This window comes from Erithacus rubecula (genome assembly GCF_903797595.1).
Source record: "Erithacus rubecula genome assembly, chromosome: 27".
Classification (NCBI taxonomy): Eukaryota; Metazoa; Chordata; class Aves; order Passeriformes; family Muscicapidae; genus Erithacus; species Erithacus rubecula.
The window spans coordinates 505,522-533,388 of NC_136679.1; the positions used below are offsets into that span (position 1 = coordinate 505,522).

At 48.4% G+C, this 27,867-nt stretch overlaps 3 protein-coding genes across 5 annotated transcripts in view; 1 reads left to right on the plus strand and 2 right to left on the minus strand.

Annotated features, from left to right (window-relative positions):
* Positions 1 to 27,867, minus strand: part of MAP3K3 (mitogen-activated protein kinase kinase kinase 3) — a 108,223-nt gene that overhangs the window by 7,797 nt on the left and 72,559 nt on the right. The window lies entirely within an intron of this gene.
* On the minus strand, positions 139 to 18,146 carry DDX42 (DEAD-box helicase 42). Of its 2 annotated transcripts, none has more exons than XM_079327761.1 (19): positions 18,046 to 18,146; positions 16,061 to 16,297; positions 15,327 to 15,477; positions 14,671 to 14,732; positions 13,638 to 13,674; positions 12,117 to 12,266; positions 11,802 to 11,906; positions 11,122 to 11,241; positions 10,574 to 10,750; positions 7,986 to 8,114; positions 7,693 to 7,792; positions 7,454 to 7,501; positions 6,884 to 6,981; positions 5,731 to 6,007; positions 5,048 to 5,274; positions 3,784 to 3,894; positions 3,442 to 3,543; positions 2,648 to 2,947; positions 139 to 1,702 (listed from the first exon to the last, which is right to left on the minus strand). In XM_079327761.1, the coding sequence occupies exons 2-19, from the start codon at positions 16,279 to 16,281 to the stop codon at positions 1,421 to 1,423; spliced, it is 2,697 nt and encodes an 898-aa protein (XP_079183887.1). In that variant the 5' UTR covers positions 16,282 to 16,297; positions 18,046 to 18,146; the 3' UTR covers positions 139 to 1,420. The 2 variants fall into 2 exon arrangements, with proteins under 2 accessions (XP_079183887.1, XP_079183886.1); XM_079327760.1 differs by having other exon boundaries at positions 139 to 2,161; positions 2,623 to 2,947.
* Positions 17,916 to 27,517, plus strand: CCDC47 (coiled-coil domain containing 47). Of its 2 annotated transcripts, none has more exons than XM_079327762.1 (13): positions 17,916 to 18,172; positions 19,729 to 19,994; positions 20,116 to 20,223; positions 21,067 to 21,241; positions 21,417 to 21,538; positions 22,045 to 22,110; positions 22,814 to 22,915; positions 23,736 to 23,846; positions 24,143 to 24,228; positions 24,709 to 24,767; positions 25,283 to 25,392; positions 25,481 to 25,648; positions 25,935 to 27,517. In XM_079327762.1, exons 2-13 carry the CDS (start codon positions 19,734 to 19,736, stop codon positions 26,013 to 26,015), a joined length of 1,449 nt encoding a protein of 482 aa, XP_079183888.1. In that variant the 5' UTR covers positions 17,916 to 18,172; positions 19,729 to 19,733; the 3' UTR covers positions 26,016 to 27,517. The 2 variants fall into 2 exon arrangements, with proteins under 2 accessions (XP_079183888.1, XP_079183889.1); XM_079327763.1 differs by having other exon boundaries at positions 18,163 to 18,262.

Consider the following 27,867-nt stretch of genomic DNA (forward strand, 5'->3'; position numbering starts at 1 on the left):
AAACCATGGGAAGTATTTTATCAGCTACAATCCACAACTTCTGGGGAGAGAGACACAGTCGATCTCCAGACAGTCAGTTCTCCATTTGCACATCAGGGCAGGCAAAAGAAGTGGAGAATGAAAAGCACACGCTGCATATTTTTGTACCAGTAATAAAACATTTACTAGAGCAAGCAGAAAGTAAATGCACAGCTGATAAAGAAAACATCACAATGTCACAAAACCCTGACAGCTTCTGGTACATCTTCCAGTGGAAACGAGCCAGCGGTGGGGGCTGACTCGTCCCAGCTGAAAAGTTCTTCCCTACCTTGTGGCAAAAAAAAAAAAAAAGTTAAAAAATGGGAATACGCACATTGAGTTAAAAATGGGCAAGCAAGATTTTACAGATTTACTCCATAAGTCCAAAACAGGGCCAGATTTGAGCTGTTTCTTTTCATTAATTGTTTCCTAAGTTCTCCCTAAAGGCTTCTGAGCAAGAGATCCCTGAACATCTGAATCTTCTTCCTTTAGCCACACTTCCTGGGGGCCTCCAGCCTCTGATTGTTGTGGTGTATCTACATTGTTTTCCCTTTTTTGTTTTTAATTTGAAGAAAGCAGTCAACCCTCTCAGAACAGAGGGTGCATAGGCACAGCAGAGACAGGTTTGCTATGCAGGCTTCCACCAGAATGAGGATATTAGGAAGGAGGAGGTTCTTCAAAAGAAAAAAAAAATTTGGGCGATGGGATTAGAATTAAAGTACTGACCACAAACAGCCTGGGAGTCCAGCCTACACTACAAGTGAATTTGAGGTTTGCTGGGATGGAGAAGGATCCCTTGAACAGCTCCACACACACACACACACACGAAAAAAAGAAACCAACCAAATACCAATTTGCTCTGCCCCACCTTCAGCAAAGCAAATTGATACATTCTTAGTTGATGGGGAGAGGCCAAATTATTTGAGGGAATATGTGAAAAGGAGATGGGGGAAGAACTCACCGTACTGACCAAACTGCTGCAAGATCAATGTCTAACAGGCAGGTCCTGAGCATCTCTAGGTGGACTGGACTGGTTTGTAAATGTGAACGCTGGTTAAGAAAAGACTAATTTATACTTCTATGGACAACAATTCCTTAACATTCGAAGGATGTGGAACAGCTTCTTTTAGTCAAGAAGACCTGTTTAAACCCAGCAGAGTCACTCGAGCACTGAATGTTCTGAAGCAGAACCCAGGGAGCTTTATCAAAATGATTCCTTCCACTAAGTGTTGTGTGCATTTCCCTCGGGTGAATCTGTCCGCCGATGAACTTGCCTGGAGGGTCTCATGGTTTCCTTCTCCTGCCCCAGCTGTTCAACAACCAGTTACCAAAAACCCCAAGAAATCCTCTGGAAAGAGACAGCACTACCTGCAGAGATTCCAGGCTGTGAACCCCCCAGCTTTTAACTGTCCCACCGGCTTTTCTTGCGTTTGGGGGGCTCTGGGACAGCAAAACCATCTGTCTTGTTGTCTCGGCTGTTGGCCTCCTTCCTGTTCTCTCCATTCCTGCCCTCGCTGCTGTTCCTGCTGTCCCCGCTGTTGCGGCTGCCGCCGCCCGGCAGCTCGGTGAAGTGCCGGCCCTCGCCGTGCCGATGGACGTCACCATGGCGACCGTCACCGTGCCGGGAGGGGTCACCGTGCCGGCCACCGCCGTCGCCGTGGCGCTGGCCATCGGTGTTGTAGCGCTGGCCATCAGTGTTGTAGCGCTGGCCATCGTTGCTGAAGCGTTGGCCATCGTTGCTGAAGCGTTGGCCATCGTTGCTGAAGCGTTGGCCATCGTTGCTGAAGCGTTGGCCATCGTTGCTGAAGCGTTGGCCATCATTGGTGAAGCGTTGGCCATCATTGGTGAAGCGTTGGCCATCATTGGTGAAGCGTTGGCCATCATTGGTGAAGCGTTGGCCATCATTGTTGTAGCGTTGGCTGTCATTACCAGAGCGTTGGCCATCATTGTTGTAACGCTGGCCATCGTTGCCGTAGCGTTGGCCATCGTTATAGCGTTGACCATCATTGCCATAACGCTGGCCATCATTGTTATAACGTTGACTATCGTTGCCGTAGCGCTGGCTATCGTTGTTGTAGCGTTGCCCATCATTACTGTAACGTTGCCCATCGTTGCCGAAGCGTTGGCCTTCATTGCCAAAGCGCTGGCCCTCATTGCCCAAACGTTGCCCATCACTGCCAAAGCGTTGGCCCTCGTTGCCGAAGCGTTGCCCATCGCTGCCAAAACGCTGCCCATCGTTGCTGAAGCGCTGGCCCTCGTTGCCCAAACGTTGCCCATCGTTGCCGAAGCGTTGGCCCTCATTGCCGAAACGTTGCCCATCGTTGCCGAAACGTTGCCCATCGTTGCCGAAGCGTTGGCCCTCGTTGCCGAAGCGTTGCCCATCATTGCCGAAGCGTTGCCCATCATTGCCGAAGCGTTGCCCATCGCTGCCGAAACGTTGCCCATCATTGCCGAAGCGTTGCCCATCGCTGCCGAAGCGTTGCCCATCGCTGCCGAAGCGCTGGCCCTCATTGCCCAAACGTTGCCCATCATTGCCGAAACGTTGCCCATCGCTGCCGAAGCGCTGGCCCTCATTGCCCAAACGTTGCCCATCGCTGCCCAAACGCTGCCCGTCGCTGCCGAAGCGCTGGCCCGCGCCCTCCCCGCGCCGCGCGGCCTCGCTGTGCCGGCTGTTGCGGGGCTCGCTGTGCCGCTCTCTGGCGGTGCCGCCGGTGCCAGGGAAGGTGGGCACGCTGCTCAAGGCGCCCGTGCCGCTGCTCAAGGCCGGCGCTGCCTTGGGGCTCTCGGCACCGGCCGAGTTTTGCTGCGCTGAACTGGTCGGGACCGAGTTCAGGCTCCCGGCGCTGGTCCAGCCGCTGGCACCGGCCGCAGAGCTCCCAGTCTTTTGGTTGTTCAAGCTTGCAGCAACAAAGTGACTCTTGTACTGGGACTGCAGGGAAGGGAGAGACAAGAGGGCGGGTTTGGCTCTGGCTGCCCCACAGAGTCACCGAGCGCTCCCAAACCCGCCTGCGACTGGGGGAAGCACAGTTCCCAGAAAGTCAGTCCTGGAGTGATTCCATTCCTGGTGTGCTTATGGACACACAGTAATGGGCACCTCCTACCTCACAACACCCACAAGGGAATTCTTACATTGGGGGGTTAAATTTTACACTGAAGAGAAAGAGCTGGTTCCCCTTTTGATTGCAATTACACCACTGCTAAGCAACCTCAACAGAATCAAGCCCAGGTGCAGAATCCAGAAAGGAAAAAGAACAAAGAGGCAGCAGAAAAGAAATCTGTGCAAACGTGTTCAGTCCAGCCTGCACCTAATTCCACCACTTGGGACTGTAATGCTGAGTGTGCTCCAAGTGACACAGCCACAACCTGAAATAACAGGGCTGCTGCATTTTCAGGGGAGAAGAGGAGCCCAAGCACAGAACCCACCTGGAAAGCTGCTTTCATTGCTGTCAGCCTGTCCCCCATGGCCCCTGTGGATGGCTTGTAGGCCTCATAGTTGCTCATCACACTGTTGTTGTTCCCACGGTCCTGTGCAAAAACATAAAGGGCAACTGCAGAGGTTTGTGGCACACAGACACACCCAGTTCAACCACTGCCCACATCTGTCCTGACCCTGCACTCAGGAAATACATCCACTGGGCAGGACAGATTCCTGGAGAGCTGTGAGCAGTGGAGCAGTTTGCTCCTTCTTTTGAAGTTAAAGGGTAGCCAAGACTGAGTGAAGAAGCTGCAGGAATGAGTGCAGCAGCTCCTGAGCGCTGCTCTTACCGTGCTGTCTGAGCCCAGCCCAGGCCGCTCGCGGTAGCCCAAGCCGCCACCACCAATGTTCAGCTTCTTGCCCTTCCCTCCTTTGAAACGCGATTTCCGGAACCACGGGTTCTGTAACACGACAAATGCTTCTCAACACAGGGAATAAAAAGCTTCATAAATGCATGGAATGAGGCTGAGAAAAGGGGATGCTGAGCATTTCAAAAGACAAACATGAATAATATTTTCCATTCAACCACACAGCTGCCGTAGGCGGTTGTGTCGTGGGTCTGATGCTCTGGGTTACAAGTAATTTCTAATTTCTAATTCTCCTTCAGGTTAAGGTTTGGGGGTTTGCATCCTAATAAACCCAGGAATAAACACAATTTCCAATGCCATCACTTGGGAGCTCTGCTCTTGCTCATACTTGGGTTTCACTGATTTAGCCCAGTGCTTTCTAAGGAGAAATGAGGGTCTGTCAGCAAAACCTTTTGTACCAAGCAATGGCCAGGGAATGTCAGCCCAACCAGACCTGCTGTTTCCAGGTGTTTAAATAATAGCTGGCCCAACCTCTTTTTATGCCCTACAGTCTCTCCAAATGTGAATAAATCAGTTGGCTTCTACATGCTCCTCTCAAGGCAGTCAGGGGATCTCTGCCTCAGTAATTCTGTCCCTTCTGAAAATGCTGCCTCTGTCAGAAAAAGTATTTACTTCTGGCAGCTGCTGTCCAAGCTGCTTGCTAGTGTATCCACAGGCCTGCAAATCTCTGAATCTGGAGCTGCCAAAAAGCCTGGGCTCTCTTGCTGCTATTTAGGCAGCAAAAGACAATAAAGAGTTGATAAGTTCAGTGGCACAAATATAATTGTTGCACCTACCTGTATATAGCAAACCTGGCACAGAGCACTTCCAGGCAGGTGGAATGATCAAGCAAGAACCCTTTCACAGAGGGAATGTCCCTGTAATTGTTTTCTAGTTTAGCTTTAACTAAGCTGTATCTCCCAGGTGCCTGCTATAAATTTGACTGTAATGAGACACTGGAATGCTCTGCTGGCATCAGCAGATTACAGCTCCTAATTTCCTAGGCAGTGCCTAGCCCCAAAACAGATCACATACTATGTTCCAAAATCTTCATGGATTCTTTCCAATGCCATTAAAAACACTAGGAAACCGACTTTAAACCAGGACAGGTCCCCAAAAGATCACTGCTAACACATGAGGGAGGCAGCAACGCGAGCTGGCCAATCTGGAGCGAAGGTTCCTCATCTCAAGTTCTGCTGGTTCTTACCTGCATTGCCAAGTCCAGCAGCTCTTTGGAGACGTGCTGGTTGGCACCCTCCAGGTTCCTGACCAGGTCCCCAGCGAAGTTGCTGTCCTTGGGGGTCAGCAGGGTGTAGGCCACCCCCTTCTCCCCGGCGCGGCCGGTGCGGCCGATGCGGTGCGTGTGCGTGTCGATGTCCCGAGCCACGTCGTAGTTGATGACGGTCTTGATGGAAGGGATGTCCAACCCTCGGGCTGCAAGCAAGAGCAGCGTGGTGGGAAGTGTCATTACCTCAGTTAACTCTGGCAGTTACTCCTCTGCCACCAGAGTACCACCCTGCTCTGGTCCCACAAAAGGAATGCCAGCTGATGAATGAACAGCAACCACTTCCTTAAGACACAGCTTTTTTTTCTTTACATTAAAAAATGTCAGGCTGCAATCTAGGCATGGTTAAGAGACTAAAAGTACTCCCCTTGCCAATGCCACGTACTGCACAGGGACACAGTGTGACTCTGGGGGTGTCTGTGCAGGGCCAGGAGTAGGGCTCCATGATCCCTGTGGGTCCCTTCCAACTCAGGACATTCCACGGCTCTGAAAAGCTCTGGAGTGTCCTTGCAGGTACAGAAGCCAACCTGGTTGCCTCCCACTGAAGGGTGTCTTTGTGCAGATACCCACAGCTGGTCTGAGCTGCTTTCCACAAGGTCACCTACCTGCCACATCCGTGGCCACCAGGATGGGGATGCCCTTTTTCTTGAAGTCGGAGATGACTTTGTTCCTCTCGCTCTGGTCCATGTCCCCGTGCAGCAGCCCCAGGCTGTGATCCTCCTGCCGCAGGTTGCTGGCCAGCTCCTCGGCGTTGGCCTTCTTGGTGACGAAGAGCAGCACGCTGCCCGAGGAGCTGAACTCCACCAGCCGCCGCGTCAGCCAGCTCCACTTGCTGGGCCCAGAGGGGAAAATCTCCACGATCTGAGTGACATCTTCATTGGCCTAAGGGGAGAAATGTCCTCAGAGCCAGCCAGCTGGGAGGAATGCACAGACTTCCCAACCATTCTGCATCACCAGCAATACAGTGCAGCTTACAGCACTACCTGCAGGTTTCTCTGAAAGATTCCATTTTTACACAATTTAAGATTTCAAGGATGATGCTCCCAGTACACAGTAATAGTTTAGATCAATGAATAGAGGCCCTGTGATTGAGCTGGGAAAGCTGGTGCTTTTCTTAAGCACAATCAAGGACAAATTTTCCCTGAAAGAAGGGGATTAAGGTAGTCACTTTTTTGTTATAAAGGGATCTGTTGTAAAAAACAAAAAATACAGAAAGCTGGTTGAAAGAAAGATGTTCCAAAGGCATCTTGTGAAATTTCTCAACAGTTACAATATATTATTAGCAATGTTTCTTCCCAGCAGGTTTACATCTGCCCACTTCATCAGCTTCCTACCAGATCCCAGCCTGTTGATAGTTCAGCTGTCACTGTCAAGCAAGTCCAGCACCAACACTCCCATGTAAACCATAGGACAGAGACTGTAAAAGTTTCACATTCTTCACTGCAGAAGCTGCAATGGCTTTGCTTATGCTTTTGAGACAAAACTAAAAGATACACCCACTGATTCAGCCTAAATACAAAAATAAACCACTGCATTAATGTTCTACTCCTTGATGAAACCTCCCAACACTACAGGCAAATTTGTTGGCGGAAAGGTCAATAAGATAAAAATAGAAACCCACAAAATTTATGGTTTTGCTAAGCACAAATTATTTAAAACTAACTATAAATTATGATTTCTGCAGTTTAACCTAAATTTCAGAGAACAGAAACAGGACAATCCCCTGCTGTGAGTGTCTCCCAAGCACCATGGAATTACCTCTCCAATGTCTCCCTGTACAACCCGAATGGGGTCGATCAGAATGTCCCGGGCCAACTTCTCGATCTTCTTACGGAACGTGGCACTGAACAGGAGAGCTGCAAGAGAAACAGGCTTCACACTCCTGGAAGCAGAAATTCCTTTCAGAACTGTGAAAACACTGCACAGATGTTGTGAAGGAGGACCTGGATTCCTGAGTGTCAGTGAACTGAAGATGAGGTTTTATGGGTTCAAATGGAAATTGCCAACCACTGTTAGAATACCACAAAGTGGGAACACATTTCATGGCATCTGAAATGTTGATAATAAGGGCACTGCTGTCAACTTTCATGGCAGCTCAGAACACTGAATTTCAAGGCATATGAACATGAATTCAGCTAATCATCTTTGCTCTGAGTGCAGCCAGTGGAGGGATTACAGAGAGATGAGCTGAATGCCCACATGTCACAGCTGCTCCCTCCCAACAGCCCACGCTGAGAATAACACCAGTGAACTTTGGCACAAGTCTCCTGGTGTGGCTGTGTCCAGAACTGGAAATCCAGCTCTGCTCCAGACTCACTGTTCACTCACTCTGTCTGTCAGGACGTACGTGGCTTGCGATTGATCTGACCTGATATTCTGCAAGGGAGAAGAAATGCTCTCATCAACTCTGTACACTCATTATTTAGAAGAATTAAGTCAAAAGGCAGTTTCATTGCTTCATTTAACATATAACCACAAAAAGAATGAGTGCCTCTCACTCACTCTTTAATTTTACAGACCCTAAGCAGGGACTGGGCACCAAAAGAGTGACTTGGTTCAATACGTACCAAAGCCCATATCAAACATTCTGTCAGCTTCATCAAACACAAGGTAAGTGACTCTCTGCAGGTTTGTAGCTTTCTTTTTCACATGATCAATCAAACGACCCTAGTAAGAAAAAACAAGTTTTTAAAGCACATTCATATATACAACCATCTAGCTGCTTTTCATCCTAGCTAGAGACACAACAGAAAACATCTCAAGGCTTCAGTCTAGAACTGTCAATATCCACATCACAGACTCAAGAGCTTTCTGCAAGCTGAACAGCTCCAGCCCCTGGCTGGGGCTCCCAGGTACTCACTGGTGTGCAGACCACAATCTCTGCCCCCTCCTGCAGGGCCTTGGCCTGCTCCCACATGCTGCCTCCTCCGTACACGGCCACCGAGCGCAGGTTGTAGGCCTTGCCAAAGCGCTTGCACTCCGAGTGGATCTGTGGGGATCAGCACAGCTCATCACACACAGCTCAGCACACACAGCTCAGCACACACAGCTCAGCTCATCACACACAGCTCAGCTCAGCACACACAGCTCAGCTCAGCACACACAGCACAGCCCAGCACACACAGCACAGCTCAGCACACACAGCTCAGCACACATAGCTCAGCTCAGCACACAGCACAGCTCATCACACACAGCACAGCTCATCACACACAGCACACACAGCACAGCACACACAGCTCAGCTCATCACACACAGCTCAGCTCATCACACACAGCACAGCTCAGCACACACAGCACAGCCCAGCACACACAGCACAGCCCAGCACACACAGCACAGCCCAGCACACACAGCACAGCCCAGCACACACAGCACAGCCCAGCACACACAGCACAGCTCAGCACACACAGCTCAGCCCAGCACACACAGCACAGCCCAGCACACACAGCACAGCCCAGCACACACAGCACAGCCCAGCACACACAGCACAGCCCAGCACACACAGCACAGCCCAGCACACACAGCACAGCTCAGCACACACAGCACAGCTCAGCACACACAGCACACACAGCACAGCTCATCACACACAGCTCATCACACACAGCTCAGCACACACAGTACAGCTCATCACACACAGCACACACGGCTCAGCTCAGCACACACAGCTCAGCACACACAGCACAGCTCAGCACACACAGCACAGCCCAGCACACACAGCACAGCCCAGCACACACAGCACAGCCCAGCACACACAGCACACCTCAGCACACCCAGCACAGCTCAGCACACACAGCACAGCTCAGCACACACAGCACACACAGCACAGCTCATCACACACAGCTCATCACACACAGCTCAGCACACACAGTACAGCTCATCACACACAGCACACACGGCTCAGCTCAGCACACACAGCTCAGCACACACAGCACAGCTCAGCACACACAGCACAGCTCAGCACACACAGCACACACAGCACAGCTCAGCACACACAGCACAGCTCAGCACACGACAGCAGCACACATCAGCACAGCCAGCACCACACAGCACAGCTCATCACACAGCACAGCTCAGCACACAGCACAGCTCATCACACAGCACAGCACAGCACACACAGCACAGCTCATCACACAGCACAGCACAGCACACACAGCTCAGCACACACAGCTCAGCTCATCACACACAGCACAGCTCAGCACACACAGCACAGCTCAGCACACACAGCACAGCTCATCACACAGCACAGCTCATCACACAGCACAGCTCATCACACAGCACAGCTCATCACACAGCACAGCTCATCACACAGCACAGCACAGCACACACAGCTCAGCACACACAGCTCAGCTCATCACACACAGCACAGCTCAGCACACACAGCACAGCTCATCACACACAGCACAGCTCATCACACACAGCACAGCTCAGCACACACAGCACAGCTCAGCACACACAGCACAGCTCATCACACACAGCACAGCCCAGCACACACAGCACAGCCCAGCACACACAGCACAGCTCATCACACACAGCTCAGCTCATCACACACAGCTCAGCACACAGCACACACAGCTCAGCTCAGCACACACAGCTCAGCTCAGCACACACAGCTCAGCTCATCACACACAGCTCAGCTCATCACACACAGCTCAGCACACAGCACACACAGCTCAGCTCATCACACACAGCTCAGCTCATCACACACAGCTCAGCTCAGCACACACAGCACAGCTCATCACACACAGCACAGCCCAGCACACACAGCACAGCTCATCACACACAGCACAGCTCAGCACACACAGCACAGCCCAGCACACACAGCTCAGCTCATCACACACAGCTCAGCTCATCACACACAGCTCAGCTCATCACACACAGCTCAGCTCATCACACACAGCACAGCCCAGCACACACAGCTCAGCACAACCACACACAGCACAACCACACACAGCACAACCACACACAGCACAACCACACACAGCACAACCACACACAGCACAACCACACACAGCACAACCAACACTGAGACAACACCTGCCCTGAAGGCAGCATGGCCCTGCAATGCACTCTGCAGCTCCCAGCTCCAGGAAATCACTCCCAGCTCCTCAGGGGTGAATACTTCAACACGTGTGGATAATTTCCAGTAACTGGAGAAACCTATTTATCCAATAAGAATTTAACCTGCAGGATCTATCCTTTGGCACATGCAACTTGTCACAATGCATCCACAGCATCCTTATAGCTAAAAATAATATAAGAGCACTGTGCAATAATTTTAGATTTTAGGTTTGTTATTATCCTTCAAGAAGGACAATGGTAGGAAAGAGCTGTGAGCTGGAGCCAGGCTACTCATGCACAAACTTTCCTGAGTTTCTCTGATAAATTTTGCCAAGAATTTTGCTTTCTTCTCCCATCAGACTGGCTGGCACACCCAGGAATGCACACACCTACCTGCTGGCAGAGCTCCCTGGTTGGGCAGACAATCACTGCAATGGGACCATCCCCTGGCTCCAGCTCCTTCTGATCCATGATGTGGATCAGCATTGGCCAGATAAAGGCAGCTGTTTTCCCACTTCCAGTCTTGGCTATCCCAATCATGTCTCTGCCACTTAGTGCCACTGGAACACCCTGAAAAGAAGGAAGTTCCAAGCCCACATTATGCTCATTGCAGCACATCCCTGTGCTAGGCAGTACAAGAAAACTCAGGTAACGAGGAAAGCCCACGACAAAAAACCCTGAACATTCCCTTAGGTAAGAGAGATCACTTGAATGCTTTTCATTCACCAAAATAACCCCCAAAACAATGAAAAAGGAATATGGAGATATTTATAGTGGTCATTTAACAAGAAAAAAAAAGTGGGTAACCTTCTATTAAAAAAATCAGAGCTATTTTTATAGAAAAAATCCATTCTGTAGGCTTGTCACATTCATGTGGATGAGGGAGCTTTACATTTGCTCTTTTTGTTCTCTTGACAAGTTTGAGAAGTAACAACACTCACCTGACATTGTATTGGAGTGGGTTGGGTATACTCAGATTTCCTAATCTGATGCATAAGTTGCTCATCAAATCCAAAATGAGCAAAACTACTGCCAGGCCTTGGAGGAGCAGCCCCGGAGACCTTGGAAAGAGAAAAAGATCTTTGTTCATAAACAGTGATAGAAAAAACAATGAGCAATCTGTTAAAAAAAAAAAAAAAAAAAAAAAAGGGTCTCTTTGCCTCTGAAAAATATCATTACTTTTTGAGTGGACATTAAATTCAACTGAGTGCAAATTCGAGGTATGTTATGAAAATAAGACTTTCAGATAAAAAAATTTAATTATCTGTCAATCAACATGAGCTACTAAACATTGTTTTTACCTCCTTGTGTCTAACTGGTGTCCTACCCCAAATAATTCCCTTCACAGAAGACCACCCCACTAACACATCACAAATGGCAAAGAACTCATTGCTGATCTATTTGCAGGTTGAGCTCCAAGCTCTGCAGGTCTTTAGTCCAAGCAGCATTCCTCACTGCCCACTTCACAAATGCATGGAACACTTCCAAGGAATCAGCATCCCTGCAGGTGCCTGAGGGGCTTGGAGTGAAAAGCTGGAGTTCCCAGAGAAAATCATTAGAAGTAAGAGTCCAGGAAGGAGAGGCAGCAAAAGCTGCTGGGGCAGTTCTGTGCCCAGCTCACCCTCAGGTTCAGCTTGTGCCGCAGCTCCAGCACCTGCTGCGGGGTCAGGCTGCTGATCTCCTCGTGCTCATCGTAGAAGTTCTTCTCAAAGGGTGGGTATTCAATCTGCAATGGAATCAATCAATTACTCACTTGGTCCAGATGCAAGATTCCTTTTTCCTGAAGTTCTTAATTGCCTGCCAAACGATGTATTTAAATGAAGGCATTTCAAGGGCCGTTAGTATGGCTGACCTAAGAAAGCACTGAAATATCACAGGGGCCTCCTCAGCTCCTGCTTTCTGCAATGCCCCAGAGTAGAACAGAATTCCCTCCTACCTCTGAGTGGTCAATAGGTGGAAGAGGATCAATGATTTTTTTGCTGGGTGCAATGGGATTGCCATCACTGTCATACTCCAGGTTGTCCTCCTCCTCCTCCTGCACCACACCAGCAGTGGGGTTCTCGGCCATGTAGCGGAAATAGGCTTCCTGCAGCAGAGCACAGCAGCCAGCTCAGGCACAGGCAGGGCACAGGCAGGGCACAGGCAGGGCACAGGCAGGGCACTGCCACTGCCTGGGAGGGCTGTGCCAGGCTGCCTGTCACACCCACCACGAGCAGAATGGTACCTATGTTCACTAGAACTCATTCTGCTAATAAACACCAGATACATCCTGAAGGACAAGAGGTACAAATGAAAACATCTCCACTGTCAGCTACACCACCAAATGCTCCTAAAAAACAAACCTGTCTTGTGTCTGCTTAACAACTCCTTCTACCAAGTCTTGTTATGTTTAACAACAAAAGGATCTATTCTCATTTCCACATGAACAAAGCACAAAGAACAAAACACTGTAGGTTTTCAACCAGGAAACACATTGTTACTAAGGGTATGATGTTGATTTTTCTAAACATGCCATGATAGTTTCTTTACTTCCCCTAACTAGACTTTAGGAAATGAAAATGTATCTATTTTTCATTGAGAAAGTCAACAACAAATGTGAAAGAAAGTATTTCAGAAGGGAGTCCCAGTTAAGACACTGCCACCCTGTCATGTGCCATCCTCAGAGCTCACAAAGGTGTTTGTGTCTCAGAGACTCACTGGCACACCAGGGTGAGACTTTCTCATAGAGAAAACACCACTCTCACTTGACTTGAAGCAAATATTTAAGATCAGATCTGTAAAGCAAGGCTTGATTACAAATATTCATACATATTCATCTGGCTTTTCCATTTTCCTGGCCAGTTATCCTCAGTCACAGAGCTATGCCCACAGTACACTTGAACATCAGCTGTGCCCAAACACAAAGTCACAACCCTGCCAAGCTCTGCACTAACACAAGTAACAAAAGAGTTAGTAACTAAAATTCTGGAGGAATTTACATTTTGAAATTAAGTCCTTTCTCTTTATTATTTCTGCTACAGTGATGCTTATAAAGTTCAATGAGAACTGGAGCTTCTCTGAAAATAGGGATCAAAAGCCTGACTCTTCCCTGAACAGACCCCACATTCCACTGCAAGGAGCCTGCACAGTCCAACAGCCTCTCCCTGGTGTCCCCTGCAGCTGATTGTGCCAACACAATGTGGAAGATCCTCAGACACTCAATAACCTGTACAGGAAGCTCAAGTTCAAACTGACTGAAAAAAATCTTCTTCAATGAATGCAGCTGTCTAATATTCTTCTTAAAACACCTGGAAGGGTGGAGGCAGCAGGTAACCCTTACAGCTTCCTGCTGAATTGTCTGGATACTGCACACAACACTGGGGTTTTCTTTGCTCCTAGCAGTTGTGTATTCAGAGAGGGGAAGTTAAAAGATACAAAACAACAAAAAAGAAGATAGAAAGACTGCATAAGAACTCACTTGGTCATCTTCCTCTTCAATGTCATCTCGAATACCCCTGGAAAAACAAGCGGAGAAAAAACTTCCCTGCAAGTGTTCCACAGACTCAGCTCAACAGTTCCATTTGATTAGTGCTGAGCTCCAGAGCTCGTGGAAGACACAACACTATCAACTCAGCAATATTTATATTCCCAACCCATGGAGGTTTCATATCTAGTACCAAACACTGCAGTGACCCTGCAAAGACTTGGCTTCACTTCTGGTACTGAGGCTGAGAGCTTAGGATTCCATCTTCCCAGCAGAAGCCACATCAAAGATCATCCTGGTCTAAGCTCTCAATGCTACAGAAGTGCCATAACTGAAGAAGAATGTGAGCCAGGAAGTGCAAATCCAGGTCAGAACTTCCCCAGGTGGTGATTTGGATCCTGTGTTCCATGTCAGGACCATGTATAATCTGATCAACCCCATGCAATGTAACTTCTACCAATATATCTGACATTTCTCTCAAGAATCAACAGCTCAATTATTTGCCTTAAAACAAATAGACAGATAAGCTGCATAAATTTAAACTGTTTTAAACTCCAAATTCAGTACCCCAATTGGTATGTGCTACCTTATCTATCAGCTTTAATGTCTAAATACCTAGTCCAAGTCTAGAAGAGTCTCCAGTACTCCAGGTATAGCAGCACTGAGCTATTTTGCTCACAGAAAAGCAATTTAAAGCTAAACCAAGGGTGTGGGAAGCAAAGAACCTATGCAGGCTGATCTGGAAAGTGGCAGGAGTAGCACATGCTGCCCTGGTTGCTGTGACCCAGAAAGGTTTCTCCTGTGGGCTAACTCAGAGTGGCTGCAGTTTGCCACAGGAGGCTGCCATGGGTTCCTCCCATCTCCCATTCTTACAGCACAAGTTGTTACCCACAGCACCTCCTGCACAGGCTAATGATGTTTATTTGGTATGCACTATATATCTAATGAACAACCACCAGCAGCAAAATGCACTGGAATTCTCTGAGCAAGACACAGGCAGGGATGGGAATAATAAAACAGAACTTACTTAACGTTCTTTTTTTCTTTGTCTTTATCTTCAAGTCTCTTCATGTCTCGAGCAGCTTGATCCTGGCAGGTCATAAAGTTGTCACAGGTTAAAAAGATCAAGATGGTAAAACATGGAAGGGAAAACTGTTTCTGAATAATTAGACCATTATGTCACAGAGACATCAACTGGACTAAACTTTGTCTTGTTCTGTATATTTATTTTATGCTAGCTAAATTCTCCTACTACTACCTTTGAATTTATATACTACTCTAAGCTGGTAACAGTGTTATTGAAAAATTAAAATCCCCATATTCCTCCTGAATCCAACTAACAACAGAACTGTAGCTAAGAAACAGTTAATCAAAAAAAACCCAAACAACTTCCATTTAGGTAGTGAAAAACACACAAAACCTTAGTTTGATATTCAGAGACAAGCAGAGCTCTGTGTTGTATTGCTCTGGCATCCCCAAAGCAGTTAAAGTTAAGGTATTGTAAGCCATACCCACTCTCTGCCTATCTAACCCATTTGTGAGCTCTAACACCATCCTACAGAAACCCCAAAGTGAAGTGGCATTTTGACTGCAGCTGCCAAAGCCCTGAGTGACATTTGCTGCCCCTGAGAGCACACAGGTACAGGCACAGCAAGGACCAAACACTCCCCCAGCTGCTCTTGCCTCCACTTCAGCCATGAATGCCTCCAGAGGATCATCATCACTGTCAGAGTCTGCTGACTTGGACTGGAACTGCTGCCGAGTGGGGGAGTTCTCTGCAGGAATGTAGGGCAATTCCACATTGCTGGAATCTTCCTCTTCATCCTCAAAGTACCTGAAGAAAATGAACAACAGCCCAGTCAGCATGTGGCTTACAACACTCTGCTGTCCTTCATGGTTTCTGGTTGAGTCAAGGCACCCACATGGACAACAGAAGTCAGTATGGACACAAGAGGAAACGCTGGGATTTATTTATTTATTCACAATTATTCATGTTAAAAGTTCAAAGTGATGGCAGGGTAAATGGGTATCATAAAACAGTCTCTTCATCTTTCTTGTAGGCTCCCTTCAGATACTGGAAGCCCCAAACTTCTCCATGCTGAACAATCCCAACTTTCTCAGCCTTATTTATACATTTATAGAGCCAAGAGAAGGGTTAGGAAAGAACTGTGGAAATCAATATTTTCCAGTCAAAAAGACACCCAAATTTGTCCTGCTTGGCTCCAAGTCTGAGAGCACCATAGAGTGAATAAAGTATGTTCTTTAGGAGGAGGAAGAAAGCTTCTGCAGGCTACTATAGTAACTCGCAGTATATTACTGCACATTAATTTATATAAATGTCCTAGACCTGTGCCCCGAGCTCAGAAACAGAAGCCATTACAAGGCAGAGCTGCACACCCAAGAGCAGCTGCACTCACGCGTTCTCCTCGTCGAAGTTGGCTCTCTTGGAGCCGATTTTGTAGAAGGAGGGCAGCTGAGGAGGCCCCGCCTTGGCGAAGGCGGCCGAGGAGCCGGCGGAGCCGAAAGCGCTGTGCGACTGCTGCGACAGCTTGGGCTCCTCCTTCTTGCCGGGGGTTATGGCAAACCCACCAAAGCCAAAGCCTCTCTTCGTGCCAGGCCCGCCTTTATTCCAATTCATGATGCCACCAATGTGCCTGTTAAAGTGAGAAAAGACACATTAACGCCCCTCCTGCTCCAGGCAGTTATAGGTAACTGTTGGGATTTTTCTTTAGTTCATCACTTCAGCCATGACCCAGGCACTTGTGGAACTCTGAGCCACAAGAGTTTAATCTGTTTCCTGCAAAGGATGGGCCTCTGCTCTTCTGTCACTATGAACATACCCACAACTCCAGAGAAGAATAAAAATAAAGTGTCTGCCTTCCAGAACAGGTCATGTCCTTCAGGGATTACCCAAACACATTGAAGATGTTACCAGTCCTGTTTGCAACCTAAGACAAACAAACCCAAGGCCGGAACTTTGACCATCAGGAGGAACAAGAGATGAGAAGGCAGCTCAATGCACATTTTGCATGTCCACATTGTCCCATCTGTTTCATGGCTTGTCAATACTCACTCCTGCAACCCAGCAGCCTCAGAGAATTCCTCACAGAAATGGGCCAGGGCAGCACAAGGCTCTGTGTGAGCCCAGGCACATCCCTGCAAAAAGCCTCTCAAGGCAGCACCTTCTGCCATAGATACTGCACATACTGAGATGCTCTCCAATCTCTGCTCTTCAAACAGTATCTAAACACTCCACTGTCTGCTCAAAACTTGATTTTCTAAGATGACAACTGAACGAATACATTAATATTTACAGTTTCCATTCTCGAGTCATTTAATTACCTGCATCGTCAAGCAAATCACACCTGTAAGGCAGGACAGAGAAAAGATACCCACTGCTTTCCAATGCATTGTAATCAGCTGTCTAAAGGCTGCAAGTCTTATTAAACAAATCCTCACACTGAGAATGTTCAATGAGATCGGAACTCACCGGCAAAAAAACAACTTCAAAACAATCTGAAGGTAAATAGTGCAGCCAGTCCCTGTGCTGAACATTCACCAGCCTGGGGCTTGCTCAATAAATCTGAGCCGAGACCAAAGCTCAGCAGCAGATTTCGGGGGGAACTCGGCAGTTCAGCTCTACGCTCAGCACTGACCACCGAGTTCTGTTTTCCCCCTGTCCTGACACACTCTGAGCTTTCACACCTGCGGATCCGCGGCACTGGGAGATCAAAACTTGCAATAAAGAGGTGAGAGGTGGAACCGCATTTCTGCCGTGACAGCACAGCGAGAATCTTTGGAAACTGTTAAAATCTGATTGTAAGAATTCTTCCTCGCTGTAGTTATCCACCTTCGTCCTCCTTCCGCTGCCTCAAAAAATGAGGATCACTTTTTTATTGTCAGACAGCAGCAAAAGCAAAACACGGTCAGATCGGCCATTCGGCAGCAGCGAGCGAGCAGGGAGAGGTTCCCGCAGGGAAACTGCCGAGGCCCCGCTGCCCTGCGGCCGCCGCTCGGGGAGGAAATCTGCGGGGCACGGAGGAAACCTGCGGGGCACCGAGCCCGCCCGGGGGGCACCGAGCCCGCCCGGGGGGCACCGAGCCCGCCCGCTGCCGGTGCGAGAGGGACCCCGCCCGCGGGATCGCCCTCCCGGGACACGGCGGCGACAGGCCCGGGCCAGAGGGCGCGGGAGGCGCTGCCCGCACACCGGGCCCGGCGCGGGCCCGTCCCGCCCGCGGAACCGCGCTGCGGGGCGGGCCCTTTGTGCGGGCCAGGCCCGGGCTCCCGCGCCCGCTGCAGGCCGCGGCTACGGCGGCTCCCGGCCGCGGGAGGCCCCGCCGGCCGCAGGGGAGGCTCCCGCCGGGCCCGGCCCGGCCGCTCCCGCCCTCAGCCCCGCACTCACCCTCAGCCCGCAGCCGCCGCCGCCACTTCCCCGGTTACCGGGGCGGGGGTGGGGACGCGACGCACCGACGTGCGCACGCACCGTGCGTGGTGACGCGCGTCCCGCCGCTCATGCGCCCCTCGCGCAGGTGAAGCGGCGGAGAGTGAGGGCGGCGGGACCGGGCAGAGCGGGGAGCGGGAAACGGCAGCGGCTGCCCCGGGACCGCGCTCGTTCCCAGGTGATTCCGGGCGCTTCCCGCGCGCTTCCCGCGCCGCGGGGCTGGGCTCGCCCCCCCGTGTGTGTACCCGCAGATGCGGCGGGCGCGCACCGCGCAGGCGCCCCGGTGCGGCGGGCGGGAGCGGCGCGCAGGGCGGGCGCGCCCGTGACTCAGGTAACGCGGCCCCGCCGGCCGGGACTCCCGCTCCCGCTCCCGCGGCGGCCGGGCGCGGCTCGGTACCGGCGGCGCTCCGGGAGCGCACCGGGCTGCGCGGCCTGCGCCGGGCCGGGGCTGTGAGAGGCGCCGCGCCCAGGGCGGCGGTCGCTGCTTTTATCTCGGTAACCTTGACTCGTGTTCCGGGAAGGAGCTGCGGGGTAGCGAGCACCTGCGCCGCTGTCCCGGTGTGCCGGTCCCGGTGAGGCCCGGCCCGCTGGGTGAGCGCTGCCCCGGGATCAGCCGCGGGCTGCCGAGCGCCGCCGTTCCTCTGCCGCTGGAGGAGAATGAATCGGTTCCTCGTGGGACCTGGAAGGATATTCTGCTGTCTGGAATTTGATCCAGCTGTGTCCTTCGAGCTGGCTGCAGGAGTTTGTTTTGCATGAAGCTGTTGGGAGTTGTCAGCTCTTCTGAAGGTGGATGTGTTCAAATAGTGTGTGAATTCTTACTGTGAAATGTTAGAATTTGGTCGAGCAGGTGGCTCTGTTGTCCTGTCATTTTGAACAGAGTGCAAATTCTGTCGTATCAAAATAGTATTTTGGGGTTTTTTTTCTTCTTAAATTCCTGCAAAATTGTGAGGTTCCCACACAATGTTCCAAATTCCTGCACTCGGCCTTGCTGAACTTTCCTTCCTGATTAAGGTTCTGTGACCGTGTTCTCTGTGGGTTTTGCTGGAGTGAGGAGTGTTTGGCAAAGGAGTTTATTTTAATCGTCCTTGTCATTCATAGCAGTGGGTTCCCTGCGTGAGGCACTCGGAGGAGTGCTGGTCAAATTTAGAAACAAATCTTTTCTATTCTGAGTTTGTGAGAGAACTCTGCTGAACGTTGAGGTTCCCACTCGGATCTGGTTGCAGGAGGGAGCAAAAGGAGCCTGACAGCAGAGCCTGGGGCAGCTGATCCTCTGCCTGGTTCTGCTGCTGCCGTTTTTGGGGTTTGGAGAAGGTGCCCCGACCCCAGGGGGAGGTTGGGACTGTTCTGAGCTCAAGCAGAAAATGGGAAGCTGAGGGGAAAAGCCCTTCCCATCCCAGCTCATTGAACAGCGTGGCCAGATGGGAATTTGCTGCTGTCACAAGCAGCAGAACCTCTCCCTCAGAGTTATTTTGCTCTTGTACCAGTAGTCACTTTCTTTTTAGAGAAAATGGCAAGATCAGGCAGGGATTTATTTCTCTCTCTGGTCTGACTCCTGGTGTTTTCAAATTGTGCATTGTGTGTTGGCGTGGAATGTGACAGCATTGACAAGGACTTGGTGCAATGATTTAATTTTTTTTTCCCTAGTGAAAATGAAGAATTTGTACATTTTTATTGCTGTCCTGTTCATCCCATGGAGCTTTTCTTTGGCAAAGTATGATGAATTTGAGGATGGAGATGACATTATGGAATATGATGATAATGACTTTGCTGAATTTGAAGATGTGAGTGAAGATACAGTCACAGAGTCTCCTCAGAGGGTCATCACTACAGAAGATGATGAAGAAGAAGCCACTGTGGAGCTTGAAGGTCAGGATGAAAATCAGGAAGACTTTGATGATGGAGACACACAGGTAAGGCCTTGCTCCCATTCTCAGTGTGGTTCCTAATAGTGTCCCTGCACCTTGCTTTCTCTTTTTGCATTGTACGTGCTGGACTTTGGATTTTCATGCTGTTTGTGATTTCATCCTGTAGGAAGGTGACACTGAGAGTGAACCATATGATGATGAGGAGTTTGAAGGGTATGAAGAGAAGCCAGATGCATCTCACAGCAAAAATAAAGACCCCATAACAATAGTTAATGTAGGTATAACTGTGGATCCCGTTCCTACTTGGAGTTGCATCACTTATTTTCATAAGACAGTATGCCAGGAATGTCACTGGGGTACTAAACAATGAACACAGTGTGTTTTTAGCTTGTCTGTGGTTTAAATGTCAGATTAGAATTTGTCAACTCTGTTGGTTTTTGAAGCCAGTCTCTGTACCCACTCTTCATCACCTTTTTGTCTCCTAAAATAGTGTTTCACAGAATGATCAGGTGCTCAAGGTCTGCATTTTTATTACCCCTGTGATCTCTTTTTAGGCATTATAGCTGACCTTGACAGGGAAAATTGAGGTTTGGGAACTTTTGTGTCTCAAGGGTGGTACAGTGATGGCAGAATTAGCTCTGAGGTGACAAGGTCAGGAAGATTTCCCTGCTGCCCCATGGAGTCTGTGGCTCTTGCTGACATCCTGAGAATGTTCCTGGGCTTTGGCTGTTACTTTGGATTTGCAGAGAAGTTATGTGATGGTCAGATAATGCTGTGATGGGCAGGGTATGAAGCTGAAATGCTCAGTGAATTGAAGTGCTGGGCTCTTTACTCTGAGGGATGGATGCTAGCCCAGGCTCTCTTAGAATTGAGTCCTTTTTTTTTTTTGTATGAAGCAGGTATTTTGGGAATGCTGTTATCAGTTGTTTCCTGAATGATTCCTGTGCCCCAGTAAGCCAAGTGCATTATGTAGGCTTAGCTCTCTCCTGTGGCCTTTGTGGAGCTTATTGCTGTGTTGGGGATGGAACTTCTCCACTAGTCTGTGTTTCCCAAATTTCTGTGTGTACAAAATCCCCTTGTTTGATATGTAAATCACAGTTTCTGTTCCCTTACACAGGTCCCTGCTCACCTTCAAAACAGCTGGGAGAGTTATTACATGGAGATCCTGATGGTGACAGGTCTCCTGGCTTACATCATGAACTACATCATTGGCAAGAACAAAAACAACCGCCTGGCTCATGCTTGGTTCAACACTCACAGGGAGCTGCTGGAAAGCAACTTTGCTCTTGTTGGTGAGTTCCATGGCCAGGATCCAGTTTTGGTATTTGAATAAAGCTGGGTTTAGCCTGGCATTTAGGCTGTAGGGAATCCTCCTCTGTGCTGTGGTGAGCTGTAAGCCTTCTGCTGAACTATGGTGTCTCAGTTTGTGGTTTGAGATTGCAGTTCTCTTTCTCTTGTTTTCCTCAGGGGATGATGGCACTAGCAAAGAAGCTACAAGCACTGGGAAACTAAATCAAGAGAATGAACACATATATAACTTGTGGTGCTCTGGAAGGGTGTGCTGTGAAGGAATGCTCATCCAGTTAAAGGTGAGAATGAGGGAGTTTGTGGTGCTGTTTATGTGTCACCAGTTGTCAGGTTCTGGAGACTTTTCCATTCCTGTGAGAGTAGCATGGAATCCCAGCTTGGCATTTGTGCTCACACTCAGACACAGAGTTCTGAGTACACACACGAGGGAAGGTTGGTCATCTGAAGGTCTGAACAGACCTATATTCTGGCCCTTAAAGTTGGCACCAAAGAACAAGTGCTTGAGGAAGAGTATAGAAAGCAGAGGTGACTGTAGGCTGAAGAGCCCATTTGGGATAAATGGACCAGCAGGAATTCCAATGAAGAACAGCAAAGACAGAAAGGAAGCCCTGCAGCTGGGATGGAGCAGTCCCAGAGTTCACCTGACTTGAGGGAACAAAGCCCTGAGAAACTGCTCCAATGCAGGCAGTGGCCCTGCCTCTGAGCTGCACTGGTCACAGGGCAGGCAGGGATTAGCTGTGAGGAAGGAGGTTTTTCCAGCTGTGTTGAGCTGGTTTTGTATTTTCAGTTTCTCAAGAGGCAGGACCTGCTGAACGTGCTGGCGCGCATGATGAGACCGGCCTCGGACCAAGTGGTGAGTACTGAGCCTGACTGCACCCTGAAAACTGAAACTCTGAAACTGCTGCTTGTGATCTACAGTACAGCTGCTCTCTGTACTGCTCCATATCTCCAGTAACTGTTGAAACAACCTCAAAGAACTGTTTGCATTTCACAGGCAGGAAAGAAATACAAACTGCTGGTGACTGGAAGTTGCTTTATCTGTGGGTTTTGTCACTCGAGTGGTTTTGTGAGCAGTCTATCATGAGTCAAGACATCACCTTGATAAAAAGTGGTTTTGCCATCTGAAATATGTAGTGATTGCTCCTCTGTACAGTCTGAACTATCCATATAGGGATATTATATTTTTAATGTTATTTTTCCTTTTCCACTTGCTCTTAGAGAGTCTAAGTGCCAAGAGAAGTTACATTTGGAAGAACAGTGACTGTGTGCACTGTGAATACTCTTCCCATCTATAATAGTATTTACTTATATCAAAATATTTAATTGGAAATTCTTTTTATAACTCTGCTGTTCTGGTCACTGTCATTACAGCACAGTACTGAATGGTGTGCTCAGTCTAATTAAAAAGCTTCCTTACTTTAAGACACACTGATAAGCTTTAAATCAAATACCTTTATCTTAGCTGTGTCTGTCCTTGCTTAGTCCTTGTTCTTAGGAATCAAAGTATCAGACAAACATTGAAACCTGACCAGGGCTAGTAACATTCTTTTTCACAGCAAATAAAAGTGACAATGAATGATGAAGATATGGACACATATGTATTTGCTGTTGGAACCAGAAAAGCACTGGTGAGACTTCAGAAAGAGATGCAGGACCTGGTATGTACATGCACATTGATAAATAATAGCATGTAAGAATCTAATCTGCATATTCACTGTTTTCTTGGGAACAGTTGGAAACCTGTGACTGACCTGTTGGAATCTGTGAGGAAAACACATTTCCATCTACAGATAAAAATCTAATGGACTCAAACATCAGAAGTGCTCCCCCCTGTCAGGCCTGCAAGGAAAGCAGCTTACACCTTTCTTTTGGGGTACAGTGGTTTAAGAGGCTGCAGAATTTTGTCAGCATACACAGTGTCACTTCACCTCATTTAATTTGCACAAAAGACATCTTCAAGCATTGAAAAGTAAACTTAATTAGTGATATGTGATGTGGAAAAATTAGGTTTAAGTCGTCTGTTTTTACATGATCTGAAATTAAAACTTTCCATATGTTCAAGTGTGAAAAGAATTGCAGAGCTTGCAAAGAATCCAGTGATAACAAGCAATGCTTTGCAAGTCTTTTCTCTCAAGTAACAGTGTGAAGTGTGCTTGGTAGGATGCCAGTTTTTGGTCTGTTATCAAAATGTAAGCAAAGTGCCTTAATTCACTTTGAACCTTCCAGTATGTATGTATTAGAATTGCTTTATATTCTTCCTTAAAGTGCTGCCTTCTGAAGGAAAATGCTGGCTTAAAGACTGTTGATGCTGTGTGCTTTACTTTGTTTGAAATGTCCCCAGCCAGCATAAGTGAATGAGTGTATTTTTATTGTTTCTTTTCCAGTAGTTTTAGAGGTCACGCTCCAGAACAGTTCAGTCTGATAAGATACTTACAGGCTTGTGCTTATTTTTCTTTTGCATTGTTCTCTTTGAAACAGAGTGAGTTCTGCAGTGATAAACCTAAGTCTGGTGCAAAATATGGACTTCCAGATTCACTGGCTATCTTGTCAGAGATGGGAGAGGTCACAGAGGGAATGATGGATGCTAAGGTAAACCTGAATGGATTAATACAAATACCCCTTGGCAATCCTGGCATTTATAGCTTGTATGTTCTGAAAAAGTTCAAAGGAAAAGGTCACATCTCTATCAGTGCTGCTGTGGCAAGCTGGGCACAGCAATTTCCCGAGTGATATACAGAACTGTAGAATGGTTTTGGTGGGAAGGGATCCTAAAAATCACCCAGTTCCAGCCCCCTGCCATGGGCAGGGAACCTGGAAAGCCCTATGGAGTGGGTAGGCTGCAGCTGGATTGGTGCTGGGGAAAACTAACCCAGCTTCTCTTTCAGATGATCCATTTCCTCACACACTACGCTGACAAGATTGACTCTGTGCAGTTCTCGGACCAGTTCTCCGGTCCAAAGCTTATGCAAGAGTAAGTGCAAAGGCTGAGCTCTGCCAGCCCCACTCAGCTGTGCCTCTGCAGTGCTCAGGCTGCAGCTCTGCTGCTCTCTCAGCCTCCTGCTCCTTCAGGGGCTGCTGCAGAATTGCTGAGTGGTGGCTGATGTGCCTTACCTGAATTATCACCTAGGTTTTTGCAAGGGTGTATTATGTTCACAGGTGTATAAACTAATGAACATAAAGTAAAATAGTTGGATTTAATTATAAGACAGCTTATGTGTATACCTTTTACTAAAATTGTGGAGGATCTGTGAAATGTAAGCCTGAGATTTTCATATTAGAATACTGTGGGATTTTGAGTTAGTTTGAAACTTAACTTTGGGTTATAACCGGGCTCTTAGTATTTATTTTATTCAAGTACTTTGCAAGTGTCTTTGGCACTTGATAGTTTTTCCAACGAATGTTAGTTTGTATTTTTCTTCACTCCTTCCAAACACTTGTTTCTTTCCTCCAGGGAGGGCCAGCTTACAAAACTGCCCGAAACTAAAAAGACACTTTTGTTTACATTTAATGGTAAGGAAGCTTTTGTCTGTGTGTGTCTGGGGGAGTGTTGGGCTTTATTGGTGTGAGTCCCATGCTCAGGTGTGAAAGATAATGTGTGATGAGTGACTGCAGTGCATGGAGCAGGATCACTGATTGGTAAACAGAAGGCAGCAATACAGTGGGGACTGAGCAGCATATTGTCATGAGAACAGGACACCCAGTCTTGCTGTTCTTGACCTCAGCTCACACTTCTCTCTCTTGGGGTGGCTTGTTTGTAAACCAGAAGCCTTGCAGTTTGAACTTGCACAGGTTCACTTGGTTTACCCTGGTTTGAAATAAAAGTGGCCTGTTGGGAGAATTCTAGAAAATAATAGATCTGCAAATCTCTCCAAAATTCAAGCCCATAGCTCCCAATGAAGCTTCCTAAAGAGCAGGATTAGAGCATCTTTATTCAATGAACAGTGTGAGCCATAAGGGGAGAGCATCACAGCCAGCAGACAAGTACTGCCAGTCTGTGTGAGTGAACAAGGACCTCTTTATTTCAGTGCCTGGCTCAGGCAACACTTCCCCAAAGGACATGGAGTCTCTGCTGCCTCTGATGAGCATGGTCATCTACTCCATCGACAAAGCCAAGAAGTTCCGGCTCAACAGAGAGGCGAGTAGAGCTGTTCCTGTGTGGCTGCTGCAGGCCCTGCATCCTCCTGGGGGACAGCAGTACAAGCTGTGTGTTCCTCTGTGTGCAGGGCAAACAGAAGGCTGACAAGAACAGGGCTCGTGTGGAGGAGAACTTCCTGAAGCTGACGCACGTGCAGAGGCAGGAGGCGGCGCAGTCGCGGCGCGAGGAGAAGAAGCGCGCGGAGAAGGAGCGGATCATGAACGAGGAGGATCCCGAGAAGCAGCGGCGGCTGGAGGTGAGGGGCTGCTGCATCCCTGCTGCATCCCTGCTGCATCCCTGCTGCATCCCTGCTGCAGGCTGTGCCACAGCCCTCCCAGCACACCTCCAGCCTGCTGCAGGAGCAGGGGCAGCTTTGATTCCTGCTCGCTGCAGCTGTCGCGTATTTGCTGCTCCTTTCCGAAGCACGGGAAGGCTCCTGCTGAGATGTGAGCCCCGTGCTGGAGGCTTTTGTTGGTGCTGAGATGATCTGCTTGTCCCTTCAAGAGATCATCTGTGTTCATTCAGACCCTGTCCCTCTGCAGGAAGCTGCTCTGCGGCGGGAGCAGAAGAAGCTTGAGAAGAAGCAGATGAAGATGAAGCAAATCAAAGTGAAAGCCATGTGACTGCTGTTGGAGTGTCTCGGTGCCACCTGTGCAATTGTCATTCACAGGGTACAAAGACCTGCCTAACTCCATCATCCCCTGAGTCCTTCAACACTAGGAACCATTAAGAGAAAGTTCTTGCATTGGTGTTACTTATTTAAGTATTACAGCAAAATGTGTGGGGAGCTTTGTCTCAGCAGTTCTGTTCCAGGTGGTACAAAGTTTTGCTACTTGTCTGTTAAAAAAAAATGCAATATTCTTGAATGCTTTTTGTCATTTGTTCTTTAAAAAGAGAAGATTGTAAACCTGTCCATGTGTGCTGGTAACATATTCATGCTTTGGTTTCAAACTTTGGTTTTAGTTATTGTGAGGGAAGGGGAAAACTTAGAGGGAGGAAAACTGCACAAGAAACATTTACTGTGCATTTATTTGCATCAAGGCACAACACTTAGAGCCTTCCATACACAGTATGGATTCTTCAGGGATTTAAGCCCAATAGAGTAGAAGTTCCAATAGAAGATTTTTTTATCTTAATTTTTTTTTTTTTTTTTACAAACAAAGGCTTGAAGCAGTGTTAGGTCACCTGTGGGCATGATTGGCTTATGTGTAAAACACAAATGGTTAGAGCCAAGGGAATGGAATACATGGACAGTTCCCTACTTGTATGTTTGGATGCTGCAAACTTAACACAGTGTGGAATCTGTGATGTCAGCACAGTGTTCCTTCAGCAGTGACTGCATGGTGAGTTAGCAATTCCAGCTTTCCTTCAAGATTTTTAACTATTCAAGTTTGTCTCAGCCCCTTCTCTCCTGATCTCAGCAGCTGCTGCCCAGTTCTCTGCAGCCAGGAGCCAGACCTAGTGGAGCACCTGCAGTTCCTCATCTCCCCAAGCCAGTGAAAACATTACAGAGGATGTTTGTCCTCTTCACCTGGTCAGTGATCACTTCAGGGTTTGAATCTCAATGGCAAGATTGAAGTGAATGCCCTGTGCAAGCACTTTGCTGGGAGAGCTCTGCATTTTATAAATGCTTCCTGTCCAGAGGGCATTTTATTGTTGCTTGTAACAGACTTTTATTAGTTTTGTGGGGAAACAATGTCCTGCATTTTCTTGTTCAATACTTCGTGGAAACTTGGTTCTGAGGCAATAAGAATTAGCTGCTGTTGAAACAGCAATTGCTTAAACTCCTTGTTCCAGCATGGGATACTTCACCCTCATTGAAATGCAAATGTCTGTAACCTGATACATGCAAATACATTAATTTTATAACGGTTGGTGAAATTATTTAAAACCAAAACTAATGTAGATTATGTGAAATTTTAGCACTATTTAGCTTTAAAGATTAATATGTTATTGTTTCACAGAGTTCTTTGAAAGGAAATACTAGTTTGTGCTCTTTTGAGTAAGCTGACAGCTTTCCTGAAGTCCCATCCAGTTGTGGGCCATGGCAGCTAATTTTGTAATATGGACATTCAAATGAACAATCTAATGAAGAGTAAAATATAAATGAAACACTCCTGCTTTACTCTGCTTGTCTCAGTGTTCCTGTTATTTAGTAGGATCCCGAGGTCTCCTGTGTGCTGGTGAGTTTGCTGCAGGTTTTGATCAGCAGGAGGGCGCCTCCCGTTCCTGCAGGAGAATTTGGGCTTTGGGATCCTCTGGGTGCACAAATTCCTGCTCTGCCCACCCTGCCCGGCCTGAGGCCGTTCCCTCTCCTCCTGTCCCTGTTCCTGGAGCACAGCCCGACCCCCTGCCTGCCCCTCCTGCCGGGGAGTTGTGCAGAGACAGAAATTCCCCCTGAGCCTCCTTTTCTCCTTCTGAGCCCCTTCCCAGCTCCATTCCTTTCCCTGGACACTCTCCAGCCCCCCAGAAGCT